Below are 25,242 nucleotides of genomic sequence, written 5' to 3'. Positions count from 1 at the left end.
GTCTCTCAATTTAGTCTGCCACAGCCGCCATGGCTTCGCCTGTGTTCCTGAGTGTGCCTTCTGTTCTTGAAAGGACTGGTGAAAGTAACGAGTGCATCCAACTGGACTGCCATTAGGTAAGTTTAGTGAAACAAATTTTTTTTTTGTTTTTTATTTTTCTCTCTAATTGGCTTAGTTTACCGTTGGACGGGAGATAGACAATCGCTATTGTATTCCTGACCGTACATGTAAAGTTTCTCGTTATCACGCGGTTTTAAGACTGGATGAAGATCGATGGACCATCGAAAATGTGGTAAATATTTATTATTGACAGAGTAATGGCTTGCAAAATCCAATGAGATTTTTTTTTTGTAAGAGCGAAAATAATGGTGTTACTGTGAATCACCTCAATATCGGCGGAAGAGTTTAACGCAAGAGATATCGAGTGGCTTCGTCAACCCTGCACCCACGCCTGCCGTGGGTGGCAAACGATATCTAATCTACGTTGACGTTTATCAACATGGTATGAACATCTTTCTGTGGTCAACTCCTCAAATGTTGAGGTGTTGTGCCGATTTTCGAGGATTTCCTTGGAACCCCGGACGTTCAACGACCCCGCACACGGTCGGTCAGCAAAATAGTACCTCCGGCCCAAGCGCTTATCTCGACTTGGTACCCAACCGCGGGAATATTCGGCCACAAAAACCCATTGTGGATCACCATAGACCGAAAAACCTTCCACCCATCAGTAGTGGAGCGGTATGATCAAGGTAAAACAAATGTTCCAAAAAAATTTTTAAAAAAATTCTAACGAAATCTCATTTTCAGGAAAAGCTCTGCGCTCAGTCAGCACAGAAGCTATCAGTATCAGTCAGCCGCTCAAAACCGCTGAGGAAGAGGAAACTGATACTGAAGACCTAATATTTGAGATAACAAGTCTCAACACTCGCAGGAAAATTAAAAAGAAGAAAAAAGAGAAGAAGGAGAAAAAGGCAAAGGTGACGAAGGCCAAGTCAAAGAGCTCCAAGGTAGTCAAACTAAGTGCCCCCCCCCGCACTCTTGACCCACTAGCCTTGCGTGCTCCGCCAGTGGTGGACGATCTCGGACTGAATGAGTTACAGTGCTGGTCCACTTATAGAACCGGCCTGTGCGCGGTTCTATAACCGGGTGGTTCTATAACAGAACACTTGATCCCAGCGCCATCTGCCGTCGATTTTGTCTATACGTAAAACCCTATTGAGTAAAAGTAACATCAAGTAACATCAAGTTATTCGATTTGCCGTGCTGCCGTGGGTGGCGCTGAAACACGGCAGAGCCATTTCGGTTCTATAACCGGAATGGTTTTATAATCGGGCAGTTCTATAAGTGGACCAGTATTCGGATCCATAAGTGGGGACGAGTATATAAACGAAGAAGACCTTCTTAACTCTCCAAAAGCCGGCCCGGTCGACCCACAAAACCCAGAATCGATCGAGGTGGACGCAGTCAAGCTTCAGCACCCCTCTCAAGCGGAAGAGCTCATCGCTGACGCTGATCGCATCATCTTCAATAAAAATTGAAATATTTTGGGTTTTCTGCTAATCTAGAAGCCAAGTCAATCATTGTTGTGTTTTCAAGCCACCAGGCGGTAGATGATGAAATAGCGCCGTCCAAAAGCTCTTTTGGTTTTGGGATCAGATTTTTTCGTTTACGTTATTTTTTTTTGCTTTTATTGTTTATTTCAATTAATTCTTAGCTAAAAATATAACCTGTTAGATCTATCTTAAGGTGAATGTCCCAAAAGAAATTTTGGTCGGCGCGTTTTCAACATCTACCGCTAGATGGCTAGGAGGCTGAAGCTAGATGAACTAGAGAGTAGTAGAGACTAATAATTATTATCGCTAGGTGGAGTAGGTAATGGCTTTTCCTTCCAAATTCTAACGAAAAAATACGTGAATAGTCTAAGTGCAGAGCTATAATTATTCCATTTATTCCATTACTCTGACAGAGCTATATAAATAAAATTACTTGTAAGTCTAACTAGTACTGACATGCGTATAATTTTGTTAACCAATAACCAGATGGTAGACAATAAACTGGACAAGACGTGGAACGACACTGTACAGCCGATATGTAGCCATTTCGTAGTGGACGAATTGCAGCAAGGGATGAGCGTAACCCACCTTCAAATAAACAGGTTTTTCTAGACAATTACGTTTATGGATTTATATATATATTGATGATTCAAATCAAACACAATTCACGCAAGAATGCGTTGCACAAAATTACACACATCACTAAAAAGTGCGAACCGCAGTCGCCCAGCAGAAAATACACGGAAGATTTTAAAAAATGTTTGGTTGATGATATAACACACTTCATTAGAATTGGAAATAATGACAGACAGAAATGTAATTAAAGCGTACGTTTCAGTCATAAATTAGAATCCCCAATAAAAGAGCAAATAATTGTCAAACAACACGGGAAAAAGTCGGTCTACAAAGAAATCGTTCTCGCGTCCACTCAGCCGTCTCCCTCGTTCGGTTGGCTAGAAATTCACGGCGTTCCATCCTCGGACGCCAGAACCACGTCATAATGATTTTTTTTTAACTGTATGACGTTATTACAAACACAATTTGAAAAGAAAATGAAAAATAAAAAATAAAACGAGTTCTTTTAAAAAAAAACACCCAAATAAAACCCTTCCGAATGAAATTTTGGCGATGACCCTTTCGACCACATTGGGGAATCGACAATTCAAAGTCCAGAAGAAAGAGGAGACTTGAATTCCTACATGAAACCAAATAACACAAAGAACCGACATTTTTTTCTGTAGTTTTTTTTTAACGTTTTGTTGTTTTGTGGTAGAAAAGAACCTAATGTCCATCACTCTCGCTAGTCGTCTCATTGCCATTTTTCTCTGAACATACAAAAAAAAATTCTAAATTAGTAAAATGTGATGAAAATAAAGTCTTACTAATCGATAATGTTACCTTTCTTTCCCTGATAGGCATGTCGTCTTAGACGGTCATAGAGCTCTTCCTTGTTACCATATAAGCTGGCGTTGGAGCGTGCTAGACTGTTCCCCTTGTTCACGTTGTGCAGATTCTCTGCTGCAAAATCAAACACGATGAAAAAGACAAATAATGGAGACGTTAGTTTCAGACTATCCGACGACCCAAAAATAATGAAGACTAATCCTACCTACCTTTCATGTAGGTTTCGTTGTAAAAATTGGGCATCTCCCAACCATCTTCCTCTTCGTCGTAATAGTGCGCATAAGTGGAATGATGTGACGGAGCGATCGACTCGGCGTACGGCGCGTGCGATCCGTAGTAGAAATTGGCCTGACTGCCGGAAGGATCTCCGGCCACGACGGCAGCGTTAGCGGCTGCTTTCGCTTGGCTGTCGCGACGCCGCGATGTCCTGGCGCAAATCATCCAGATCAACAGGACGAGAAGGATCAAAAACACGACGAAACCTTGATGAATACAAAAAAAACATTGTCACGTTAGGAAATGAACATTTATAAAACCCAATAACAAAAGTGATCGCTTACCAGCACTTCCACCAACAATGTAGGCGAAATTAGACTGTGCCTCGCACTGCAGTCCGGTGTAGCTGCCGGTACATTGGCAGTAAGGTTCGCCGGTGGCACGATCGCGACGGCACTTGCCATCGTTCTTGCAGAAGTTGTCGCATTTGTCCATGCAAGTGAAGTCGGTAGGACTGTCGGGAGGTACGGGCGTGAAACCGGCCTTACACTCGCAGCGGTGCACGTTGGTGCTGGCCACGAACAGGCAGACGCCGTTGACGGGGCAGATGGTCTGGTTGGTGGCGGGACTGCAGGGGTTGGAGCAATCTGACTTGAGGGTGGCGCCGGCCAGCTTGGTCGTCGTATCAGGCGGGCAAGGCAGACAACTGGTTTGCTGGGCATTGGGTTGGTAGCTGCCGACCTGGCAAAGAACGCAAGTGTTCTCCTTAGAAAGAGCCGAACCCGGTTGGCATTTGGGTTCTGAGCACTCTTCCACGGTGGCAGAGCCGGCTCGAGTGGTGGTGAATCCTGCCGGGCACGGTTGGCAGGCCATTTCGCGTCCCTTGGTGCGGTAGGTTCCCTTGGGGCACGGCTCGCAAGTGGCGTTGTTGGACAACGACGTCAACTGCAGTCCAGTTGGGCATTCTTCAGAGCACTCATCAGCCGAAATGGCTTGGTCCGTCCGGGTCGTCAAACCAGCCTGGCAAGAGCGACAAGCAAACGATCCTTCGGCCGCTTGGTAATGACCGAAACCGCAGTTGAGACAACGTTGAGTCTCTTCGCTGTAGAATTTGCCAGCCGGGCAGCGTTCCTTACAATCCGTGGCAGAGCGGGCGCCTGACGCGAAAGTTGTGCCTGGACGACCGGCGATGACGGGGCAGATCTTACACTGCGTTTGCCCGGCTTGGTCTTGGAAAGTTCCCACTCGACAGGGTTTGCAATTTTTCTTCTCCATGTCAAAGGCGTTACCGGGAGCGCAAGCCACGCACTCGGAGACACGGACCACCTGGCCGACTGGGCAAGTGAAATCAGCTGAGATGCTCAAAGTGGCTGGGTCCGGCACGGTTGTGGGCAGCGAATCGCGGACGTCGAAATCGTCTTTCTCCAAAATGATGGTCTCCAACAGACGTTCGATTGTGGATTTCTCTTGGGTGTTGATGTTGGTCACTGGGTCGCTTTCGGCGGGGAAGCTGATCTCCAGGTCGTAAACGTCGTCGTTGACATCGGCCTGACGGCGTCGTTTGACGCCCAGGTCACCGTGACGACGCTGGCATTTGATGTTAACATTGAGGTCGTTACAGGTGGCCGATTGAGAGCCTTTGGCGTTGCAGAAACGCCAGTCGCGGTTCAGTTTCTGAATGGCCTGGCGCACCTTGTCTGACAAAACGCTTTGCCCAGCTTCGTTGCACAGCACCGAGCTCAAATACTGCAGCTTGATTTTCACGATGCGTTGGGCCGGTTTGGTGGAACTGCAGGCCGGATAGACGAAGGAAACGCCAGGATCTTCGGTCGGCCGCCAGAAACCTTCGGCTCCGCAAGTGTAAAATTTGGGGACGGGCACGGAGAAAGCTAGGCCGGCATTACATTCAATCGAGCAGACTTTGAAGCGGCCGCCGGGTCCCCAGTCGGAGCAGCGCTGAGATCCGCCAACAGGATCGGCCAATTTGGGACAAAATTCGTTGACGATGTAAATCTTGAAAGCGCAAACAGCCGAATTTCCAGCTTCGTCGTAGGCCACGTAAGCAACGTCGTAAGTGCCCCAGGCGAGGGTGTTGCCCGAGCGAATGCCGCGCGTTTCCTCCACTTGGGCCAGTCGAATGTTGTCGCTAAACTGCGGCTCGTTCCAGTCGACACGGGCCGAACCGTTGCGCGTTTCGATCCAGATGTCACTGGGGCAACGAACCACCTGAGGAGGAATCTTGTCTTTGTCCAGCGATGCGCAGCTGGGCCCAGAGAAGCCGAGCGGGCAAACTCGCTGGCCGCAAGCCGAAGGCATGACGCGTTCCACTCCGCGTTCGATACGGTCGTAGCCGCTCCACTGGAGCAGGAGACCGTCAAAGAGCATGGGCGCTGATTGGCAGCTGCGAACTTGTTTCGGAATGTCGGTGATGACATCGAGAGGCCGGCCCCACAGGTGGACTCGCGTCAAGTGACCGTGGAAACCGTGTTCCGTCCGGGTTTTGCCAGCCGAATTGGGCGCGCCCAGCGTCATCCAGCCGAACTGAGACAAGGTTCGGTTGACTCCGTAGTTTTCGACGCGGCCGACGATGACGCCGTCGGTGGTCAAAGTGATGGCGCCGTGAGGGCCGTCCCAGACGAGTGCAATGTGATGCCACTGGCCGTCGTTGATGGCCAAGTTGACGCGGAACGGTAAAAAGACATCCTTGATGCCCGGCAGGAGAGCAATGTGCACACCAGAGCTGTGAACCTGGGCCATAATTCGCTGGTTGCGTAACGTACTCGACGACTCGACAGAGTAGAGTGTCAAAATGTTGCCCAGGTCGTCCCGGTTGGTGAATTGAACCCAGAGGGCTAACGTCAAGCTAGAAGAGCCAAGGACAAAAGGCACGACTAAAGATGCGCTGGCCCGTCGAGTCTCGTCGCTAAAGAAGAAATCGTAATCGGTCTGGACGATCTTACGGCAATCCTCGCCCGTCAGATTGAACGGGCAACGGCAGTAGAAGTCGTCAATCAGGTCGATGCATGTCGCCGACAGAGGACAAGCGCCCGGAACACATTCAACGACATCTTGCTCGCAATGGCGGCCCGAAAAGCCGTCGGGACAGACGCACTGGTAGCTGGCCCCGTTGTCGATGCATGTGGCGCCATTCTGGCACACTCCAGTGGAGCAAGCGTCGAATTCGTGTTGACAACCGACGCCGACGTAGTCGCTATCGCAAGTGCAGTTGAGGCCTGATCCGAAATCGCGACACTGGCCCTGGTTCATGCAAGGATCGCCGATGCAGCGATCGGGAGCCGTTTCGCACCGTTTACCATCCGTGCCAGACGGGCAAGCGCAGAAGAAGTCGCCAAGCAGATTGATGCAGTTGGCGTTGTTCAAACACGGCTGGGATTCGCAGAAGCTTAGGTCCTTTTCGCAACGCTGTCCAGTCCATCCTAGAAAAATTTGGAATTTAGAAAAATGTAAGTCAGAATTCGATACAACAAATTTAAATAAAAATTCATTTTTTACCTGCTGGGCAAGTGCATTTAAAGTTGTTGACCAGTTCGGTGCAGACGCCGCCATTGAGACAAGGGGAGACGGGTGCGCATTCGTTGATTTTATTCTCGCACAAGGTGCCGGTAAATCCTGGCCGGCATTGGCAGTGATATTTGTTGATCTGGTCCAGGCAGCGATCAGTGCCGACAGGATCGCAAGGGTTGTCCAGGCACTCGTCGATGTCGATTTCACATTGGACGCCAAGGAAACCGGGCCGACATTGGCACTGGAAGCTTTCGAGCGCATCCGTGCAAGTGCCGCCGTGCTGGCACGGCTGGACTCCGCAGTAGTCGACATTGTGTTGGCAGTTTTTCCCAGTGAAACCCAGTGGGCAAAGGCATTGGTAATCGCCTTCAACATCCTGGCATTGACCTCCGTTGAAACACGGGTTGGAAGAGCATTCATCCACCTGGGCAGTGCAGTTGGGACCGGTCCAGCCCGGTTGGCAGATGCACAGGGCGTTAAAGTAGCGATCGACGCATTGGCCGTGATCGCCGCAGGGCGACGGCTGGCAAAGATCAACTTTAGTTTCGCAACGTTTGCCGGTAAAGCCGGTGGGGCAGGAGCAACTGAAATCGTCAACGAGATCCGTACAGTTGCTGCCCAGCAAGCAAGGCGATTCGGCGCAGTCGTCCACATTTTGGTCGCAGAGGGGGCCCTCCCATCCAGCCGGACAGGCGCACTTGAAGCGGCCCTGTTTGAGCGGAATGCACTGGGCAGAGTTGGAGCAAGGATTTTCGGCGCACGGATCCAAGGTGCTGCTGCAGTTGGGCCCGGTGTAGCCCGTCCGGCAGAGACAAGTGAACTGACCCTGTCCAGGCTCGTTCTTACACATGGAGCGGTCGTTACAGGTGGTGGCGTTGCAACTCGACTCTTCGTCTTGACACTGGAGGCCGGAATAGCCTGGCGGGCAGGAGCAGAGGTAGCCTTGCTCTTGATCGCGACACGTTCCGCCATTGTAGCACGGCTGGGAGGCGCAGTCGTCGATGTTGACTTCGCAAAAGCGTCCGCTGAATCCGGAAGGACAGTAGCAATAGGCCATGTGAGTTTGAGCTAGACACAATCCGCCGTTCCGGCAGAATCCTTCCTTGCAAGCCAGCGGCTGGCACTCGTCGCGACTCTTGGCTCCCGTGCCGACCGTCATAGCCGAGCCTGGACATTCCACGCACGACATTTTGCCTTCCATCGGTTGGAAAAAGTGATTGGGGCAGGCGGCGCAAGGAGCCAGTCCGGTGACCGAGTAAGTTCCTGCTGCGCATTTGGGTCGGCAAGTGGCAACCGAAGGAGCGGCCGGCTGGTGGGTGAATGGAGCATCGGCCGGACAGGCCTGGCAATCGGTGAATCCGCCAGGTGGTGGAGTGCCGGTGAAGCTGTCGCGCGGGCATTCCAGACAAGGGACCAATCCGGTCGGGGAGTACGTTCCAAATCCGCAAACCGGAACACATTCGTCGACAGTCTTGGAGCCTTCGGAGCGGGTGAACGTTCCAGCTGGGCAGCGTTTGCAAGATCCCGACTGTTCCTGGTCTTGGTAGAATCCGCGCGGGCACAGGGCGCAGCTCTTGGCGCCACTGAGAGCAGAGGTGCCAGCCGGGCAATGGAGGCAGCGGGGAACGTTGGCAGCGGCCGGCATGTTGAGGACCTCGCCGACGCCGCAGGCAAATCCTCGGCTCAGTGAGGAGTTGACGGCCTTCATGGGTGGGCATTCAGCGTTGGAGGTGGCGGCCAAATCGAGAAGTGGGGCCAAAACGGCGCTGGTCGACGGGACGGAAAGGTCAAAAACGAGGCCCAAAGTCGATCCGCACAGGTCGTAGAGTTGGGGTTGACGGACAGCGGGCATGATGGACAGGACGTAAGTGATTTCGGCAATGTTGTCCTCAACCAAGTGCATCTCAGTTTGCGTTTCGACAAAGGTGACGTTCATGTCGACGCTGATGGCCGAGCAGCGGGCCGATAGGGCGCGATCCAGCGCTTGGTAGAACGGCCGGACGACAGTGGTGTATTGCGAGAGACAAGTGGCCGGAATGGCCGCAGTAGCCGCTCCAGCTCTGTACAAAACTTTGGCCACAACGTTGTACATAGCCTGTTGAGTCTCTTCGGTGACGCAGTCGGGCACCACATGTCCAGGAGTCCACGGCTGTTTGACGTCGCAACGGAAAGACTTGACGGGCTCGCCGTCGGTGAAACGGAATCCCGGATTGCAGGTGGCGACACACTCAAGACCGCCGCTTCCGGCCGGCCGGTTGCTGGGTGGTAGGCAATTGATGGCTCCGTTGGCGGGGGCTTTCAGTTCCCAGTCAACGCACTGAGTCGGCTGGACGGACACCTGGAAGTAGCACTTTTGCTGATTGCCGGAAGGATCGGTGGCCACAACAGTGACATTCTCATAGCTGCCGACACGGATGAAGGCGCTCTCCGGGATGAAAGTGACGGCCACATCTTGTCCGGAAGCGTCCGAAACGACGACGCGACGGCGGGTTTCGTTGAAAAACACCTGGTAGGATTCCTGAGGTTCGACCAGTTCGATGACGAAACTCTGCGGGCACTGGAGCAGAGGCGGCTCCTCGTCGATGACGGTGATGTTGATCTGACAGATGGCCACGTTGCCGTCGAAATCGTAGGCAAAATATTCGACCATCGTGTCCTGGAAGACGGTCAGAGGCGGGCGGAATCCTTCCGGACGGACTTCCGTTCGGGCGATCATGCCGCTGTTGTCGGAGGCCGTCGGCACCACGAAATCCACCACGCCCATCCCTTCGGCCGACCTCTTGACGCGGATGGCCGAATTCGGGCAGTTGAGGAACTGAGGCGGATCGTTGTCGACGCAGACGGGGTAGCCCAGGTCGTAGCCGAGTAGTCGGTCCTCTTCCGGCTCATCGGGGCAGCCCATCAGTTCAAATTTGAGACAGGGATTCTTGTCGTAGGCCACAATGCCCAGGATGACGAAACGGGCCTGGACAGCCAGAGGCAGGGTGATCATGGCCAGCTCGCCGTAGTTGCCTGGATCGCGGGAAGTCAAATTGAAATTGGGGAAGTAGACGACGAAATTCTCAGACGGATCCTGTTTGTAAAAGAAGCGGATTTCAGTGGGACGGCCGACGACGTCGTTGGTGACGACGCCCTTGACCAGGATGGCCTTGACGCGGTGGACCGTTCCCAAGTCGACGCTGACGTAAGTGAAAGCTTCCTCCTGCTGGGCACACCATCCGGTGGCCGAGTTCATGCGGGCCTTTCTGGCTTCGTAGTTGCGCCTCTCCGATGTGGCGTTGAAGCTGCCGTCCGGAATACGACCGGAAGTGATGCCGATCGGTCTGACGACGCTGCATTCCGGTTCGCGGACGCACTGGATCGGCGCCGACGTGATGGGGATGTATCCGGGTCGGGTGCACTGGAACGAAATTTCGGCTCCCTGCTCGTAGCTGGTGGCCAGTTGAATGCCGTCAGCCGGACGGCCAGGATCTTCGCAGACGGGACCCTCGCAGCGCAGATCGCCAAAGTCCCAGACGCCGTTCTCCATGCAACGGACGACATTGTCGTTGCGAGATGATTGCCCAGTCAAAGTGAACGTCGGCTGGCATCCGAAGAAGAAGCTGGACTTGTAGCGAGTGTCCGGGAAGAATCCGTATTCGGCGCCAGGTGTCTCTGATGGTTTACCGCAATCGATACGCGGGCAGCTGGGCTGGGCACCGGAAAACCAGTACTGCGGGAATCCAGCTCTCGGATCGTAGACGCACTGGCGGAAGGAGGAGGTCGGGGTTCGAACAAGCGGGCGCCCAGGCTCGTTACACGACAGGGTGATGTTCTGGCCGTAGGGAACGAGTTGATTATCAGCCGGGCTGGATCGAGCCACAGTCAAACCTTCCGATTGGTCGTCGGCCAGCGAGACGCACTGGGCCGGCTGGCATTCGGGAACCGAGGCATTCCAAGTTCCGGCTGCCGTGCACTGGATGCTGCTGGCGCCGACCATGATGTAGCCGATCCGGCAATGGAAGTTGACTTCGTCGCCGAAATGGTGGCTGGCCCGAGTGGTGAGCATGTGTCCGTTTTCTGGACTCTTGACGGCCGGACACATTTTCTTGACGCAAGTTTTGTTGATTCGGTAGAGATCGCCGTCGCGCAGTCCAGTCTCGGAATCCAGGATGTGGAAACCGGCCGTTCCGTTTTGGGTGTAGAGGTCGTATCCCTGACTGCAAGAGCAAGCGAATCCGCCCGGATTGTTGATGCATTTCTGCTGGCAGCTGCCGTTGGCGACGGCGCATTCGTCAACGTCCAGGCACTCGGTCCGGGTGCAGCCCATCATTTCCATGCGGAGGCACGGAGCCACAGAGTAGTCTTGAATGACAAGGCGGAAGTAGCGGGCTTCAATGGCCGTCGGCAAGTTCACCACGGCGATGCTGGTGCCTTCCGGAATGCGGAACTCGACCGGGGCTCCTTCGGGGCTCTTGTATTCGCGGAAGAGGTCGTCGGCGTCATCGGCGTACTGGAGTCGAATGGATGAAGCGAAAGCGACGCCGCTGGAGCCGCGGAGGACCGGCTGGGTGCGGAATCCGCGCAGGACGGTCGGCGCCTTAAAGTCAATCATGACCCAATTGCTGCCGGAACCGCTTTCGGCTCCACACCATCCGCCTTTGGTGCTCAGACGGACATTCTCCTTGGGGAATCCCTTTTCGGCCGACGAGACGGAAATGGATGGATTGGGAACGCCTCCGTTGCCCAGGCCGAGGTCGACAACAGGTCGGCAGTCCAAGTTGGGAATGAATCCGGATCGGCATCCGCACTGGAAAGAGCCCGGAACGTTGGTGCAGGTGGCCGAGGCTTGATCGCAAGGCGAGGAGGAGGATGTGCTTCCGCCGGATCCGCCACATTCGTCCACGTCCAAACAGGTGGGGACGTTGGCAAATTTGCCGTCGGCTCCGCAGCGGATGACGGTGGTGCCGTTGAGTTTGTAGCCGCGGTAGCACTGGGCGCGGGTCTCATCGCCGAAGAAATAGGTCCGCGTCCGGTTGCTGACCCATCCGTTGTCGATCTCCGGGAAGGTGCGGCACTGGATCTTGGAGCAGGAAGGAACGGCGCCGGACCAAGTGCCGTTGCTCTGGCACAGGAGTACCGGATCTCCGGTGCGGACGTAGCCGGGCTCGCACTCGAAGCGGATGACCGAGCCGTAGTTCATTCCACCGCCGTTGAGGTTGGTGGCGTTGGCGTGGGCCACTTCCGGCAGCGGAGTGCACTGAGAGGCCGAGCACTGCGGAACCATGTCCCATTGCCCGTCTCCCGTACACCGGATCGTTTCAATGGCCTGGCCGGAAGGAAAGCCGAATCCAGCGTAGCACTGGTACTGGGCCTCGCCGCCAAACGTCACGTTGGTGGCCGCAATGGCGAATCCGTTGTCGATCTGAGGCACCGGACCGCAATAGACGGCCTGGCATTTGGGGATGTAAGGCGTAGACCAGCGTCCACCGTTCAAGCACTCGGTCATTATCTTCTTGACGCCGGTGGCGAATTCCATGCCGGGCGGACAGGTGATGGTGACATTACTGCCGAAAATGCGTTGCTTGCTGGACATGATGGCGTTCTCGTCCAGCAGTAATTCCGCGCAATCAGCCGAGAACATGATCTTCCATCCGCGGTCGTTTCTCAGAGCGTCTGACTTGAAGCGGATGAGCAAGTCGCCGCTGTGGGCGGAAAAGGTGGCGCCCTTGGGCTCCGTCTTGCCACGGAATCCTTCGGCCGGAGAGAGGGCGATGCCGTTGCTGCTGCTGCCGTCGTAGAGCTGGACGCTGTCAGTGTCGTCCACCTGGAATTCGGCAAAGCGGAGCGACAAAGGCGATCCGCCGGGGGCTCGCAGACGGTAGTCGCACTCCAGGTTGTTGGGATAACGGAAGTCGATGGTTTCCATGTCGTAGCCGGGCGAGACGAGGGTTCCGTTGGCCGCCTCCAGCGACAGGTCGCAGCCGACCGAGTAGCGGAAGCGGAATCCCTTGCGAGAATCGCTCAAATCCGTGTGGATGTACAGGTACATGGCCTCGGTCGTCGACTGGAGATAGGTGGGCAGTTCGTCCGACCGGCCCGTCAACATGGCCAGCTTCTCAGAGTCCGATTCGGGTCCGTTGCGGATGAGAACGTAATCCTTGTGGGGTTCCATCTCAAAATCTTCGATGACGAGCGTGACAACTTTGCCCAGCGGGGCAGAAATGACGTAGAGGCACTCGAGGCCACCTGGATAAGCTTGCGGGTAGCCGGGCGAAGTGAGTTCCTTGCCTTGTGGCAGGGCTTTGAGGTGTTCGCCGCAAGAGACGGGCTCCGTTTTCCACGAGGCTCTGAAGCCGTTCTTCTCCACCGTCGCATCCGAACGGAAGCGGACGATCATAAAGTTGGAAGCCGAAGTGAAAAATTGCGTGCTGATGTTCTGCTTGCCGGACAGAGTGGCCAAAGTGACGGAAGAGTCCTCAGTCCGTCCGCCCGCCAAAATCTGCACCGTGTCGAAGGTGCGCTCCGTGTCGAATTCCGTGAACTGGAGAACAATCGACGTGCCCACAGGCCCTTCCAGCGTCCACTTGCAGTCGGCCAGTGGCCGGTACTTGCCCGGGTAGTTGGGGCTCTCGATCGAGTCGCCACTCGAGACCATGTGGTAATGACACTCTTCCGGGCAGGCATTCTCATCCGATCCGTCACCGCAATCGTCTTGCGTGTCGCAGCGCAATGCGCCGTTAATGCACCGGCCATTCGAGCAAAGGAAACTGTCTGTGTTGAATATTTAAAAAATAATAAATAAATAAAATGAATTAAATATTGCACAACAATTAGAACCACTGGGCCGGCAAATAGGATCTATAAAATATGATGCTTACTTTTAGGACAGGCTTTTGCCCGGCAGACGAAGGGAAGTAGAGACTCGCAAGAGCTCAAAGCCCACGACTGGTCAGCGTTGGCCGTGGAAGCTCGAACACATTGGCCTTTCCTCGCATCCGGTTGGTCCACTTGCCAGAAACCTTTTTTTGGTTTTCGTTTAAAAACAAGGGAAAATGTCCGTCCGCAAGAGAAGCAGACGTGAACAAACAACACAAACAAATTAAACACGGGTCGTTAATTACTCGGTGGTTGGTTTTTATCAATTCGGCCTTGCATTCACATCGGATCAATAAACTAATGACTGAGCGACTTCATTTTTAACGACAATGCTAAATGACTTTCAAACACTTTGGAGCCCTCTGTCCGACCGCAAAATAGTCTTCCAAGAATGAAAAGCTCTTATTGTTGTTGCCGATAATTAGGAAAGAAAACTACTAACTACTAACTACACTGTAAGCGATGGGGCAATCGTTGGCAATGCTGGGCTCTATGGTTTGTTGCTTTAACTCGCCATTAAAAATCAATTTTAAGACTCCCCCAAAAAGAAAGAAAACGAAGCTCTTAACGATCGTTACCGGCGTATTGTTGGACCAGGGAGCCGGATGCGGCTTCAAGGGTATTGGTACTCAGGTCGTCGAGCGACATCAAGCCCAGCCAGAAGGCGGCGTCCGGATGCGTCACGGGGTTCAGCTGCTCCTGCGCCAACCTCTCGGAAATGTTGTTTTGCTGGTAGCTCTCCACCACGACCAAGTCACTGCCATAACTGTCCGCCGAAATCAAAAAATATCAAAAGATTTAAGTTGACGTTCATTAAAAATCAAGTCCGTTATAACATCGACGACGGCTTGAGAAAATGTTTCAAGCTCCACTAAGATACGATGGGTTACGGTGCACTTGATTTTTTTCCAGCAGTCAATAATACAATAGAGAATTATGGTGCAAGTCTGAGTCTCGAAGGGGAACAAGAGGCCATCGCAGTCGGGGATCGTGACCGCCCGTTATCGAGCCCGTGGCGCAACGCCAAAAAACTTGTACAGTTAACTCGCACTAGTCTCTAAATCAATTTCTGATTGGAAACCCCCCTCCCAAACAAAAAAAGAGACTCTACAGCGATCTCATCACCGTTATTGCATCATCGCTACATCGAAAACCCCCAAACAATAATAAATAAAATGACGTGGGGCGACTTATCGGTAAAACACCCACCCCAAGCTAAGCATTCACCCACGCGGTGACTCACGCACAAAGCGTGACTCCGAGTCGCGTCAAAGTGAAAGTCACAGTTCAGTGAGAAAGACTTTTCGTCATCTTGGCTGAGATTTCGGTAGCGCCCCTCTCTCTCTTAAAACAAAAGGCCCATATACTGTACTGTACAATCTCCGTTCTCCTATAGTTCAATGGGTCATCCATTTTTTCTTTGAACCGATGATACACTATTTCCACCCGCATCTAAATAGCTTGAGAGTGGAGAGACGGTGGTGGTAACCGACAAAGTTGTCGTAATCATAAAAGGAAGAAGAAAGCCATCACGATTTTGAAAGCTTGTTTGTTTGGAAGACGGGGGGAAATGGTCCAGCTGTGGGCATGGAATCCCAGTCAGCTTTCCTTTTGTGTGTGGATGACTTTTTTTTTCTTTCGAGCTACAGCACTAGACGAATCATCGGCTTTCAGATCTCATTTTTATACTATGATCGATTTCTTGCCACTTTTTTCGCTCACGAATATTTTTCCTTTTTGATTTTCTCTCTTGCAGACTATTCCGGAATGGCAGGATGAGCCGGACGAGGGGGGAATATCTATATAGGTTGTTCAACCGGAGACACGGCACAGTGAAAGTGCAAAACACTCACGCTGTGTGTGCGTATATTATTATTATATACATAACATATAATAATACTTGACTATTATTTGGTCGAAGTTTTTTTTTTTTTGTTCCCCCAGTCGCCAGCTGCTGGATTCCTTTTCATATCTTGCCGATCGTAACGGACAATAAAATGTTATTTCATTCTTGTTCTTTTATCTGCTGGCTTCTGGCTTCAATGCGCAGGTCATCCGTGCGATGAAAACGAGCAACTGTGCGAAAACGCGTGTGGACATTGACTCCCCCGACATCCAGCCAGCATCTCAGATATTCCCCGGCAGATGGTCTTTCATCTGCCCGGCCACCAAACCGGACAAGAGGGTGACGAACTGATGCTCACTCGCCTCCAGACAGAATCAAACAACCACTTATAGTACTACCCTCAAACGGAGAATGAAATGAAATGGCATAGCTGGAAATTAAAGGAGAGAGAGAAATAAACCGGTTGCCCAAAGGGATGGCAGCAGCTAATAGGGTCCGGCATGCCCCATTCCAGCAATCCGGCATCTTCCAAATCAACGGACACACAGTATCTCTTTTTCAAAATCTGTTGCGAGACTATTGAACCGGCCGACGAGGAGAGCGTTCACCTTGGCCGCCGAGCCAGCAGACGATCTGCTATCATCATCACTCTGTCAAAATGATTACACGCTAGGCTCTCCCTCTTGACATTCGAACCATTTCTTTTTTCTTTTTCTTTTCACTATCATTTCACTCGGCGAAAGACCTTTCCATTTTAGCGCTAGAGTGTCAAGGATTTTGTCGAATAAATTCGAGAATAAATTCACCTTTTATTTTTCAAGTCAAAAATTGAATTCTCTCGAAAAACTTGAAATTGTGTAACCGACTAAACATTTTTTAAATTCCTATAAGGTCTGATGAAATCTACGAAAAAACGGGGCTCGACACATCGTCTTCGCTCCGTTAGTTAACGTGCCCATTTAAGGTCCTGTTGAGTGGTGCAGCGCCCAACTCTACCACCCCACACACAAGACACAAGAAACAAGTTGGCTCGGCATTGCTCTCGATTGGGAACGAATTTTTTAAAAAAAGGCCAAAACAAACAAAATGGCGAAGGCGTGCGTGAAGTTGGTTAAGGTGAGAGAATCACGAAAGATGGATGCCCCTTTCACTTGATTCGAAATGATAATCAAAACGAAGACGGGGAGAGTCCTTCACGACACTGCCGACGACGACAATGGGGCCGGTTGGCATGGGAAATCAAAGGGGGCCTTGAAATGTTTCCAACGAGCAGCGTGAGGGATCGGTGCAGGGTGGGTGTCGTGAAAGACTCACGCAATAGTTTCCCGAAAACCGATTTTGTCGGTTTCCATAATGGAAAATAATGCAGAGAGAAATACTAGATGCAAGATAACAAAAAAATATTTCCGAAAAAAGTCAAATAAAATCGGGACTCACCGTTTACACAAATCAGCCGCCCTCTCCCACGAATGCTGCACCTCGAAGAACCTGTAGCAGTGGAGTCCCTGTAGTCGCCATCCTGCAATGGGGAAGACAAATACAAAATTATTTTTAAACAAATAATTCAAATAACTTTCTGAACGACTGAAAACGAAACGAGTCGCAATTGGATGGAATTTTATTTCTTCCATCAGTTGACCATGGGTCAACCGGTCGGAAAATGCCCAGACTTTTTTCTCGTTTCTGTCCAAGGGCGGATGAATGATAAAGCAAGCGGATTTATTTATATATATATTCCTTGTTGTTTCATTCTCTTTTGTTTTTCCCCTCGCCATCTCCATTAATGGCCATCAAACCAAATCAAAATGGTCGAAAATCAAATAAATCGGTCCTAATTTGGCCGGTAAAAGTTGGGATTTTGTTCGCCGAGCCATTCTTTATTAGAAAAAAGAGACTACACACAGAAAATGTGGATGAGGGTCTTTTTCTAATGAGAGTCCTGTCCGTCTTTCATCATCGTACAACAACTCTTTTTCGGGGCTGGCTCCGTTATTTGTTCCAAGGCTAACAACCAAGTTCTACTAGTACTACCACTTCTTCACAATTCGCTCCCGGCTCAATTCCTTTGAGCAAAAGCGCAGCTCCCGAAGTTGCCCACGTTTTTCTTTCTCCCTTCACTCTATACACACACTTATAGATATATAATATATATGTGCAATGAGCTCTGAAGACACGTAATTTTTCTTTACTTTTGTTTCAGACTCCTGGCAGTTCACGATTTTTCCCTCCATTTGTGTGTGTGTTGTGTAAGAAAAATTTTTGTAAAGGAAAAGGGTGGAATCTGGAGCAACCGAACGACGCCCAAGCCACTGAAAACCAGCGAGACAAAAGCTATACCCAAACCCACACAAATTTTTTTCAAAAGCAATTGTATAATTGCAGGATGAACTCTTTCTTAGCACGCAACAAGTGGCTGCAATGGACTTGAGGGGCTAACAGGATAATCCTTTTTTACTTCTTCTTCTTCATAACAACTAAATCATTATATAACAAAAGATTGGACGTTGGCTCATCGATATCTGCTTAAAATTTAAAATATCGTGACGTCAAATTACATTTATTTATTTTTTTAAATAAAATGATAAGGAAAAGAAAAGAAGCGGCTGGGTAGAAGAAGAAAAAAGAAACAGGAATCGTCACCTCATCTAGTTGGGTTCCCACCATTACAGGCCCCCATACCAGTGTGAGTACTTTTATGTGGGAGCTTGTTTGGTTGGTTTTCTTTTTTCTCATTTTCGACTCTATGCGATCGTAAATATCTACCCACCATCGGCCGCAAATACACGTGAAGACAAAATGAAAAAAAAATATATTTAAAAGTCCTGCCGCTAAAAAAAAGAACTGCGGCCAAATAATTTTTCGACTTACCATCAGGGCAGTGAAAGAGTTCGTTCTCTTGAGATCGAACGGACGACGAGGCTAAGAGGACCAGGGCGGCCAGAAGCGCCACTCGGCATCGCCGCAACGCCATCGTGGACCCGCTCTCTGCGAAAAAATAAACACAAGAAAAATTAAATGACGTTAAGCAACAAAATTAAATATGATCTTAAAAAAGACGTTGAAAATATATAACAAAAGAAATTTATTTTTTCTTTCCCTCGGCATCCCGTCATTATCGCATTTCCCTTTTGTTATAATATCCTGGAAACACTGGCAGAAAGAGCACCGCCTCAATGACAAAAAAAAGGTCTACACACTCTTGAATTCTATCAAGGATTCCGAGGAAGAAAATAGCAAATAGTCGAGGTGTTGAAAAAATTACAATAGCGAATAAATGTATGTACTCTTGGAGGAAAGTAAAAAAAGAAACAAGATGGAGCACCACGTCCGTCCATAGGTTATGTGTTTTCTTCTTTTACCTTCCCCGAGTCCCGACACCTACACGAAACATCAGCCGGTTGTCGCGACTGGAAAAGAAGAAGAAAAAATATCTAAACTCTCAGGAGGCATTCACCTCTGAAAGAGAAGGTGCGCGCGCATGGGCCAGCGCCACCACCACCACCACATCTGGTGAAGAATGCCAACAGGTTTTTCTTTTTCTTCCTTTTAAAAAAATATAATACTACCATGTTGACTGGAAGCCAGCCCAAAATGGCTTCTCTGCTGCCTTGCTCAATGCCAAGGTTATAACCACACACACACACACAACGTCCATATGGGCGTGTGTGTGTGTGTGTGAGTTCGGGGCTCTCTTCTATGTTCAAGGACAGGTATGCAAGAACCTCCGTCTCTTTTTTGAAAAATTTTTTCTGTCTCAACTCTTTTTTTCCTCATTACAGTTCCGAGTTCTCAGGTGAAAAATTTTGAAAAGGAAAAAAATTAATGGATAATTTTTTTTTAGATTCGCGCAATTTTTGGTTAACTCGTTCAACTTTTTAATTTTTTTCCGTGTTTCCTCTAAACGTTTCGGGACGAAAAAACGAGAGACAGGAGGAGGAGGCCGTGAATTCGGTTGGCCGTGTCGACCTTCGAATATCTTTCCGTTTCATTACGTCACGATGGTCGAGCGGCGAAAAGACCATTGCCTCCTTTTTGGTCGTTCGACCGAAAAGCCGAAATCCCCATCAAAAATGAAGATACACACACACAACTAAAAACATAGGCGCGTCTTCTTCTTTTCTTTTTCTTTTTTCCAAACAGCGATTGGCACCGCAACGCCAAAAGGCTTTTCTTCTCTACCGGTTCAAAATTGTTGTCTCGGCGTTCATTTCCATAACAAGATGGTAAAGTTGGAAGAGGAGCAATGTACACACACACAAACGGTAGATGCGAAATGCTTTCAACGCAAAACTTAGTCAAGGAAAAACCAAACAACTAATGTTTCTGTGTGTCTGTGTGTGTGTGTGGGACCGGCACAGATTCATCGAGTCTCCATTCCGGCCGTAGTAGAGTTCAAAGAGTTCATTAGGTTTCACCCCCGTACCTGAGAGGTCAAAGCGTGTGTGTTGTTTCGCCAGCGGGCTCCTCGACGAGTCTATCACCGACGCAAACCAAATTATCAGGTAATAACACAACTACTAAGAAGAAAACAGCAGAGCCCAAATGGTTAATCCCGAATTTCGCTTTTGACATTTTTCTTGTTTTCCTTCGTTCCTTCGTTCACGGCCGGTAAAACTAAATTCCATCTCCCTTTTATTTTTTTCGTTGATAAAAACGGCCACGAGGTGCGCCCAAGTTGAGAGAATGTGCGTGAATCGACCGAGCGAGTCGACGTGCGCGAAAGGATTTTTTCTCTCTCCCGACGTCGGCGGAAGTCGGAAGAACTTGGGAGGCGGATGGGAGGGGGAGGGCTGTTAAAAGGCAAATGACCGCAGCCACCACCACCAGCACCAGGCTGCGGGAGCCGGAATGGGCTTTCTTCTGGGCTGGGCAAGGCCGGCATTGTCGAAATAGAGAAAGAACTGAAGAGAAAAAAGGAAAATTTTGTTTGAGTGTGCAAGGCACGACAGGCTGTAACGATTGGGCTCGTTAACCAACGACAAAACAGAATCAAAGATTCTTGCAATTAGTTACGACACGACCAAGGTCAGCCCCATGCCCACTCGCAGAGAGATGCATCGGGAATTTTGAAAATATCTTTCGACTGCTTGACGACCCCCATCACGTCATGGACGGCCAAGAGTCACGGCCAAACAACACGAAAAAAAAAGGAAAAAAGAAACGGTAACTGTCTGATAAATGCTTCACTTTTTTTGTTTTTCTTGAAGAGACATTTCTTCTTCTTCTACCGTGATTGCTGTAAACCTTTCTCGGTAAAAGAAACAACGGTATTAGGATGTAAAACCTCTTCGGGGCATTCAAGTCTCTTTCTCTCTCTCTGTCTTCCTCCCCAGGTGGTCTGGAAATGTAATATATATCCCGACAACAACAACAGGAAAAAGAAGATGGTCCAGTGGACATCATTAAAACGAGAAAAAAAACCCAACAACTTTACCTGTGCTAATGCGAATCCCGAAATTGTCGTTCATCAACTGAATCGAAGAATTGGCTCCGAAATATTCAAAAAATCAAAATGTCCAAAAGTTGTTCTGGGCAGATATGTCAGTTGTTCTGTCTTCTGCTGGAATTTTCACTTGCGAAATATCACCATAAGCTGACACGATTAATCATCACGATCGATGACACGATGCCACCCACAGACGACAAAACAACAAAATCAAACAAAGATGGCTGATTTCCAAAAAAAAAAAAAAGAAAATTCCAAATGTTCCAACTGCAAAAATATTTTCTAAAAATTCACACAAGTCCCAGTCGTTGGGATTTTGGAGAGGAGGTAGACACAAAACACGTTCGACTCGGCTACGATCCGGCGGCCAACTGAAGCTCGAACGACAATCGACAACCGGCTTGACTGCCTGGAAACTTAAACCAACTAACACACGGCGTCTCCCGTCTATACCTCCCTCCCCCCCCCCTCCTCCTCCTCCTCCTACCTTTTTCTTTTTGTCTTTTTGGTTCCCACCTTCTTCTTCAACGGAAAGGAGGAAAGAAAACCCCCGAGGCGAATTTACCTGCGGTGCTAGAAGGGGGAAGGTGGGGTATATTTCGGAATATAAAGAAGCGAAAGAAAAGAGGAAGGAAGAAAAAAGTAAAAAAGAAAAAAATAACTTTCCGAGCTGGTGCACACACCTTTTACACACTCCCAACACATTTCACCTGGAGGGGTGTTGTACCTGTGCCCAGGTTTGTCTTGAGACTCGGCTGGCATCTACCGCCAGGTGGATCCGACGCACAAAAATGGGGGTGCCGTGGAATGGAGGAATCAAGATGGAAAGAAAAGAGGAGAGAGAATGTGTGGGGGGTTGGGAGGAGGGTTGGGGGGGGGGAGCTACCTGTGGCGACTCAGCAAGGTAAAAAAAAATAGACTACACTATAGTCGAAGGTGGGGTGTAGGTGCTTAATTTTGTGTCTCCCATATCCTTCATCCATCCGCTCGACGCGTTTCATCCAGCATTTGTTTTCTTTTTCTTTTTCGCGCGCTCCTTCCTCTCTTTCTCAATTCGATTCAATTCAGACGGCGTTTCCTCTCCTTTTCATATTTCACCGTTTCTTCTTCTTCTATTTCTTCTTTCATCATCAATTGATATTCATTAATGGCATTTACTTTTACTCCGCACAGAGTTGAACCTTGTACGTTTTTTCTTAACGGTGAGAAAACGCCCGATCCTTCTTCATTTTCCGCCCTGCGTCACCTTAATCAAATACATACAAACGCCAAAGACATTCAAAATTGTCTCGTTTTTTTTTCATGTGTATGAATAAATTTGAATTTTTCGGGGAAATGAATCAAAATAAGCAATAAACTCGAACCAGTTTCACCGGGAAACAAAACAAAAGGAGACAAGAATGCGCAAATGTTCAACGAAAAAATTGTCAAACAAGTCTATATGTATGCGAGGAATTCTCGTGTAACCAGTGGGGAGATTTTAACTGTAGTAAATAATACAACAATAAAGAAATAAAATTTTAAAAAATGAAGCACCCGGTAGTATTCTGTATAAACACCCTCGTCACTGGGGCAGCCAACAGGTTTGACCCGAGTTGAACTCGCGCTCACCACTTTGGTGGTAGGTCAATGACATTTCATCTCTTTTCCTGGACTCTTCTTCTTCTTCTTCACTTCCTCTTCACTTCTCTCCTGATCCAGATTTGTTCCAGTCATGGTGGGCGCTATACGGTTCGGTGTCTACACGCGACTCAGCGTTCCCTCTTGCCCGTCCAAGTGGGCGCACACCAAAAATGTCTAGTTTAGACTATAAAAGAGAAAAGGAAAAGGACAATCAACTAGAACAATCTCTGAGGGTGACATGATGACTGGAGTGAGAGTGCCAGCATAGTGACAAAGTGGAAGCTGGACCTCTTTTCCCGTATTATAAACTTCCCTTTGGAGACACGCCGTGCATTTGAATCTCTTGCCAGTCGCGCCAATCGACGCAACTCGACTCCCCCGGATGGCCGGAATAATCCGACTTTTCTTTTCAAAATAATTTAAAAAGAAAAACCCTCCCAGAAGAGAGAGAAAAGATCAACGTCATTTCCTTCCACGTATTTTATAGTACCGTTAGCCACCATCGCTGAAATGAAGAAATCAACAAGGCAATCAACCAACATTTCGCAGCCAAATGATTTCTTCGAACTTTTTGGCGCGTAGATTAGCATACTGTCAGCTTCGAATACGTAAGAGCGGGAAACGGGTGACTAGTAATATTCACCCGGTGGGTCCAATAACCCAAAACGCAATAATAACAAGCGCAGAGGCATTTTTGTATTTTCGAAAGTTGTTTTTCACCTGCCCAAAAACTCTGTCCAACCTACTATCGCTTGCGAAACAAACACCTGCCAGCAGCGCAAAACAAAAAAGCCATCACAATAAGCTACGCACACACATTGGTCCCACTAGTAGTTCGTGTTACTGGGCTATATCTATATCTATTTATATATTAAAGCTCTTATTTATGAAGACAAGAGAGAGACTATACTATAATTGTCGAAAAACATTTGGAAAGAAAACAAAACTTGTTTGCCACAAGTCGACAGAAATAAAAGATAATGGTGGGAGCTGCCAAAGAAAAAAAAACGAAGTATTAAAAACGCCAAAAGAAATTAGACAAAAGATTGCTATACATCCACCGTCTGGCTTTTACTGTATATTTTTGAGTCTGTACAACAACTAAACAACAACCATCCGAAAGTAACTGGTAACACAAATAACACAAACGTTTAAGGGGAGGACTGGAATTAATGAAACAATTTTATACAGTAGGAGCGATACCATTGTTCCGGATCGACGAATTGCGACTCCACCCGCCGCCACCGACTGAAAAAAACAAATTTCCGACGCTCAAATTAATATCAATTGAGAAATTGAAAAGAGAGAGCGACGAAAAGGCGTGGTGTAGAAAACAACGGAATCGAATAAATTTGAATTCCACAACTTCATCTCTGCCAAACCAGTTGGTATATTAGACCAAAACGGGATCCGTATATACACTGGGTTGTTTACCGGTTTATTTATTTTTTTATTTTTTTCTAAAGAAGAAATATCCGCCGTGCTGTCTGGGTGAGGGCGCAAGCGTTGGCGTTTCATTCTATTGACGTAACACAGTCAAGTGGGGGAAGTGCTGACGCCATTGTGTGTGGACAAGGGGAAAAAAAGGAAAGAAAAGAAGATGCCGGTTATATGCACAAGAGCAACGGATCTTCAGGTCAGGTGACGTCATTTTCCAAATAGAAGGTGATTCACATCGGAATAATAATAAGAAAAAGAAATGCCAAGTGGCGGAATATGACGAGCGAACAACATTTCCGGGAGTGACTTGGGCAATGCCTAGGTCATCCTTCCCAAAGGTGGATATCCTACGTTACGTGTGTGAATGTTGTGTACAAAGCGGAAGAATGTGTGCGTGCATTTCCTTCCCGATTCTTCTTCTCTCTCTTCATCCGGCTGGGCATCAGTTGACACGGACAGACAACTTCTTACATAGAATACTGATGATTGCACCGCTAGCGGGTTCAGTCGTTCACCGTTGATCATATCGTCATTGCACCCGTCAACCTTTGCGTTTTGCTTTGCCCAGTCGACAGTCGTGACATTTTCTCTCATCTCGTTTTCTTCAAAAAAGAAAAGAAAAAGGCATTTTTCCGTGTTTGACGCGCGCATGCTTTTTTCTTCCGTTTGAAATGACGCGCCACACGATCTCTTTCGATGGGTTTTAGAACAAAATCCATTTGATTTCGGCTCGACGAAAAGAGCGAGCTTTCTCTCTCGTTTATCTCTTCTTTTTCTATACGGTTCAGAGACGAAACATGAACACATCAGAGGCCCACCAAAGTCGCCAGGAAACAATCCCGAAAAGAAAATAGAGTTGAAATATATTTTTTAAAAAACACACAAGTTCCAAAATGGTAACGACGATGAAGAAGACGAAATCTAGAGGAAGAAGAAGAGAAAGGCCGGTGACCTTTTCCCAGTGTATTGTACCCACTGAGATATATTCCACGGAATGGAAATAGATTCCCCAATCCTGCTTTAGCACCACAGCAGAAATAGTGCTAGTGGGAGGCCCAGCGGCTTCTGGCCGATTGGCAATTTGTTTTGATTCCGAAACGATTTCCCATATCCCGTGAGAGATTCATAAAAAAGAAAAAGAAAAAGAGTAGGCTACGGGCTATACGTGTATTTATACCATCTACTGTAAATATACAACAACAAAGCCTGGCTGGCTGTATATAGCTCCAGAAACCCTTTCAACTCGGCTCTTGTAATTGGAGTGTGCCCTGGCGTCCTCTTGCTAGATTAACGGTAAATATCTGTGTACCAACTTGTACCAAGCAGTCGGC

At 48.9% G+C, this 25,242-nt stretch overlaps 1 protein-coding gene across 2 annotated transcripts; it reads right to left on the bottom strand.

Annotated features, from left to right (window-relative positions):
- Positions 1–2,169: 2,169 nt before the first annotated feature.
- Positions 2,170–21,253, bottom strand: LOC124202751 (sushi, von Willebrand factor type A, EGF and pentraxin domain-containing protein 1-like). Of its 2 annotated transcripts, none has more exons than XR_006878327.1 (10): positions 20,837–21,253; positions 18,271–18,387; positions 16,840–16,921; positions 14,135–14,322; positions 13,559–13,699; positions 6,687–13,451; positions 3,518–6,610; positions 3,163–3,439; positions 2,952–3,071; positions 2,170–2,878 (listed from the first exon to the last, which is right to left on the bottom strand). XR_006878327.1 is itself a non-coding variant. In XM_046599156.1 (10 exons), the coding sequence occupies exons 1-10, from the start codon at positions 20,868–20,870 to the stop codon at positions 2,835–2,837; spliced, it is 10,857 nt and encodes a 3,618-aa protein (XP_046455112.1). In that variant the 5' UTR covers positions 20,871–21,252; the 3' UTR covers positions 2,170–2,834. The 2 variants fall into 2 exon arrangements, 1 of the variants encoding a protein (XP_046455112.1); XM_046599156.1 differs by having other exon boundaries at positions 3,167–3,439; positions 20,837–21,252.
- Positions 21,254–25,242: the final 3,989 nt, after the last annotated feature.

The sequence above is a fragment of the Daphnia pulex genome, chromosome 9, assembly GCF_021134715.1.
Source record: "Daphnia pulex isolate KAP4 chromosome 9, ASM2113471v1".
Lineage (NCBI taxonomy): Eukaryota > Metazoa > Arthropoda > Branchiopoda > Diplostraca > Daphniidae > Daphnia > Daphnia pulex.
The sequence above is the reverse complement of the archived record's forward strand: the minus strand, read 5'-3'. Positions and strand labels throughout refer to the sequence as shown.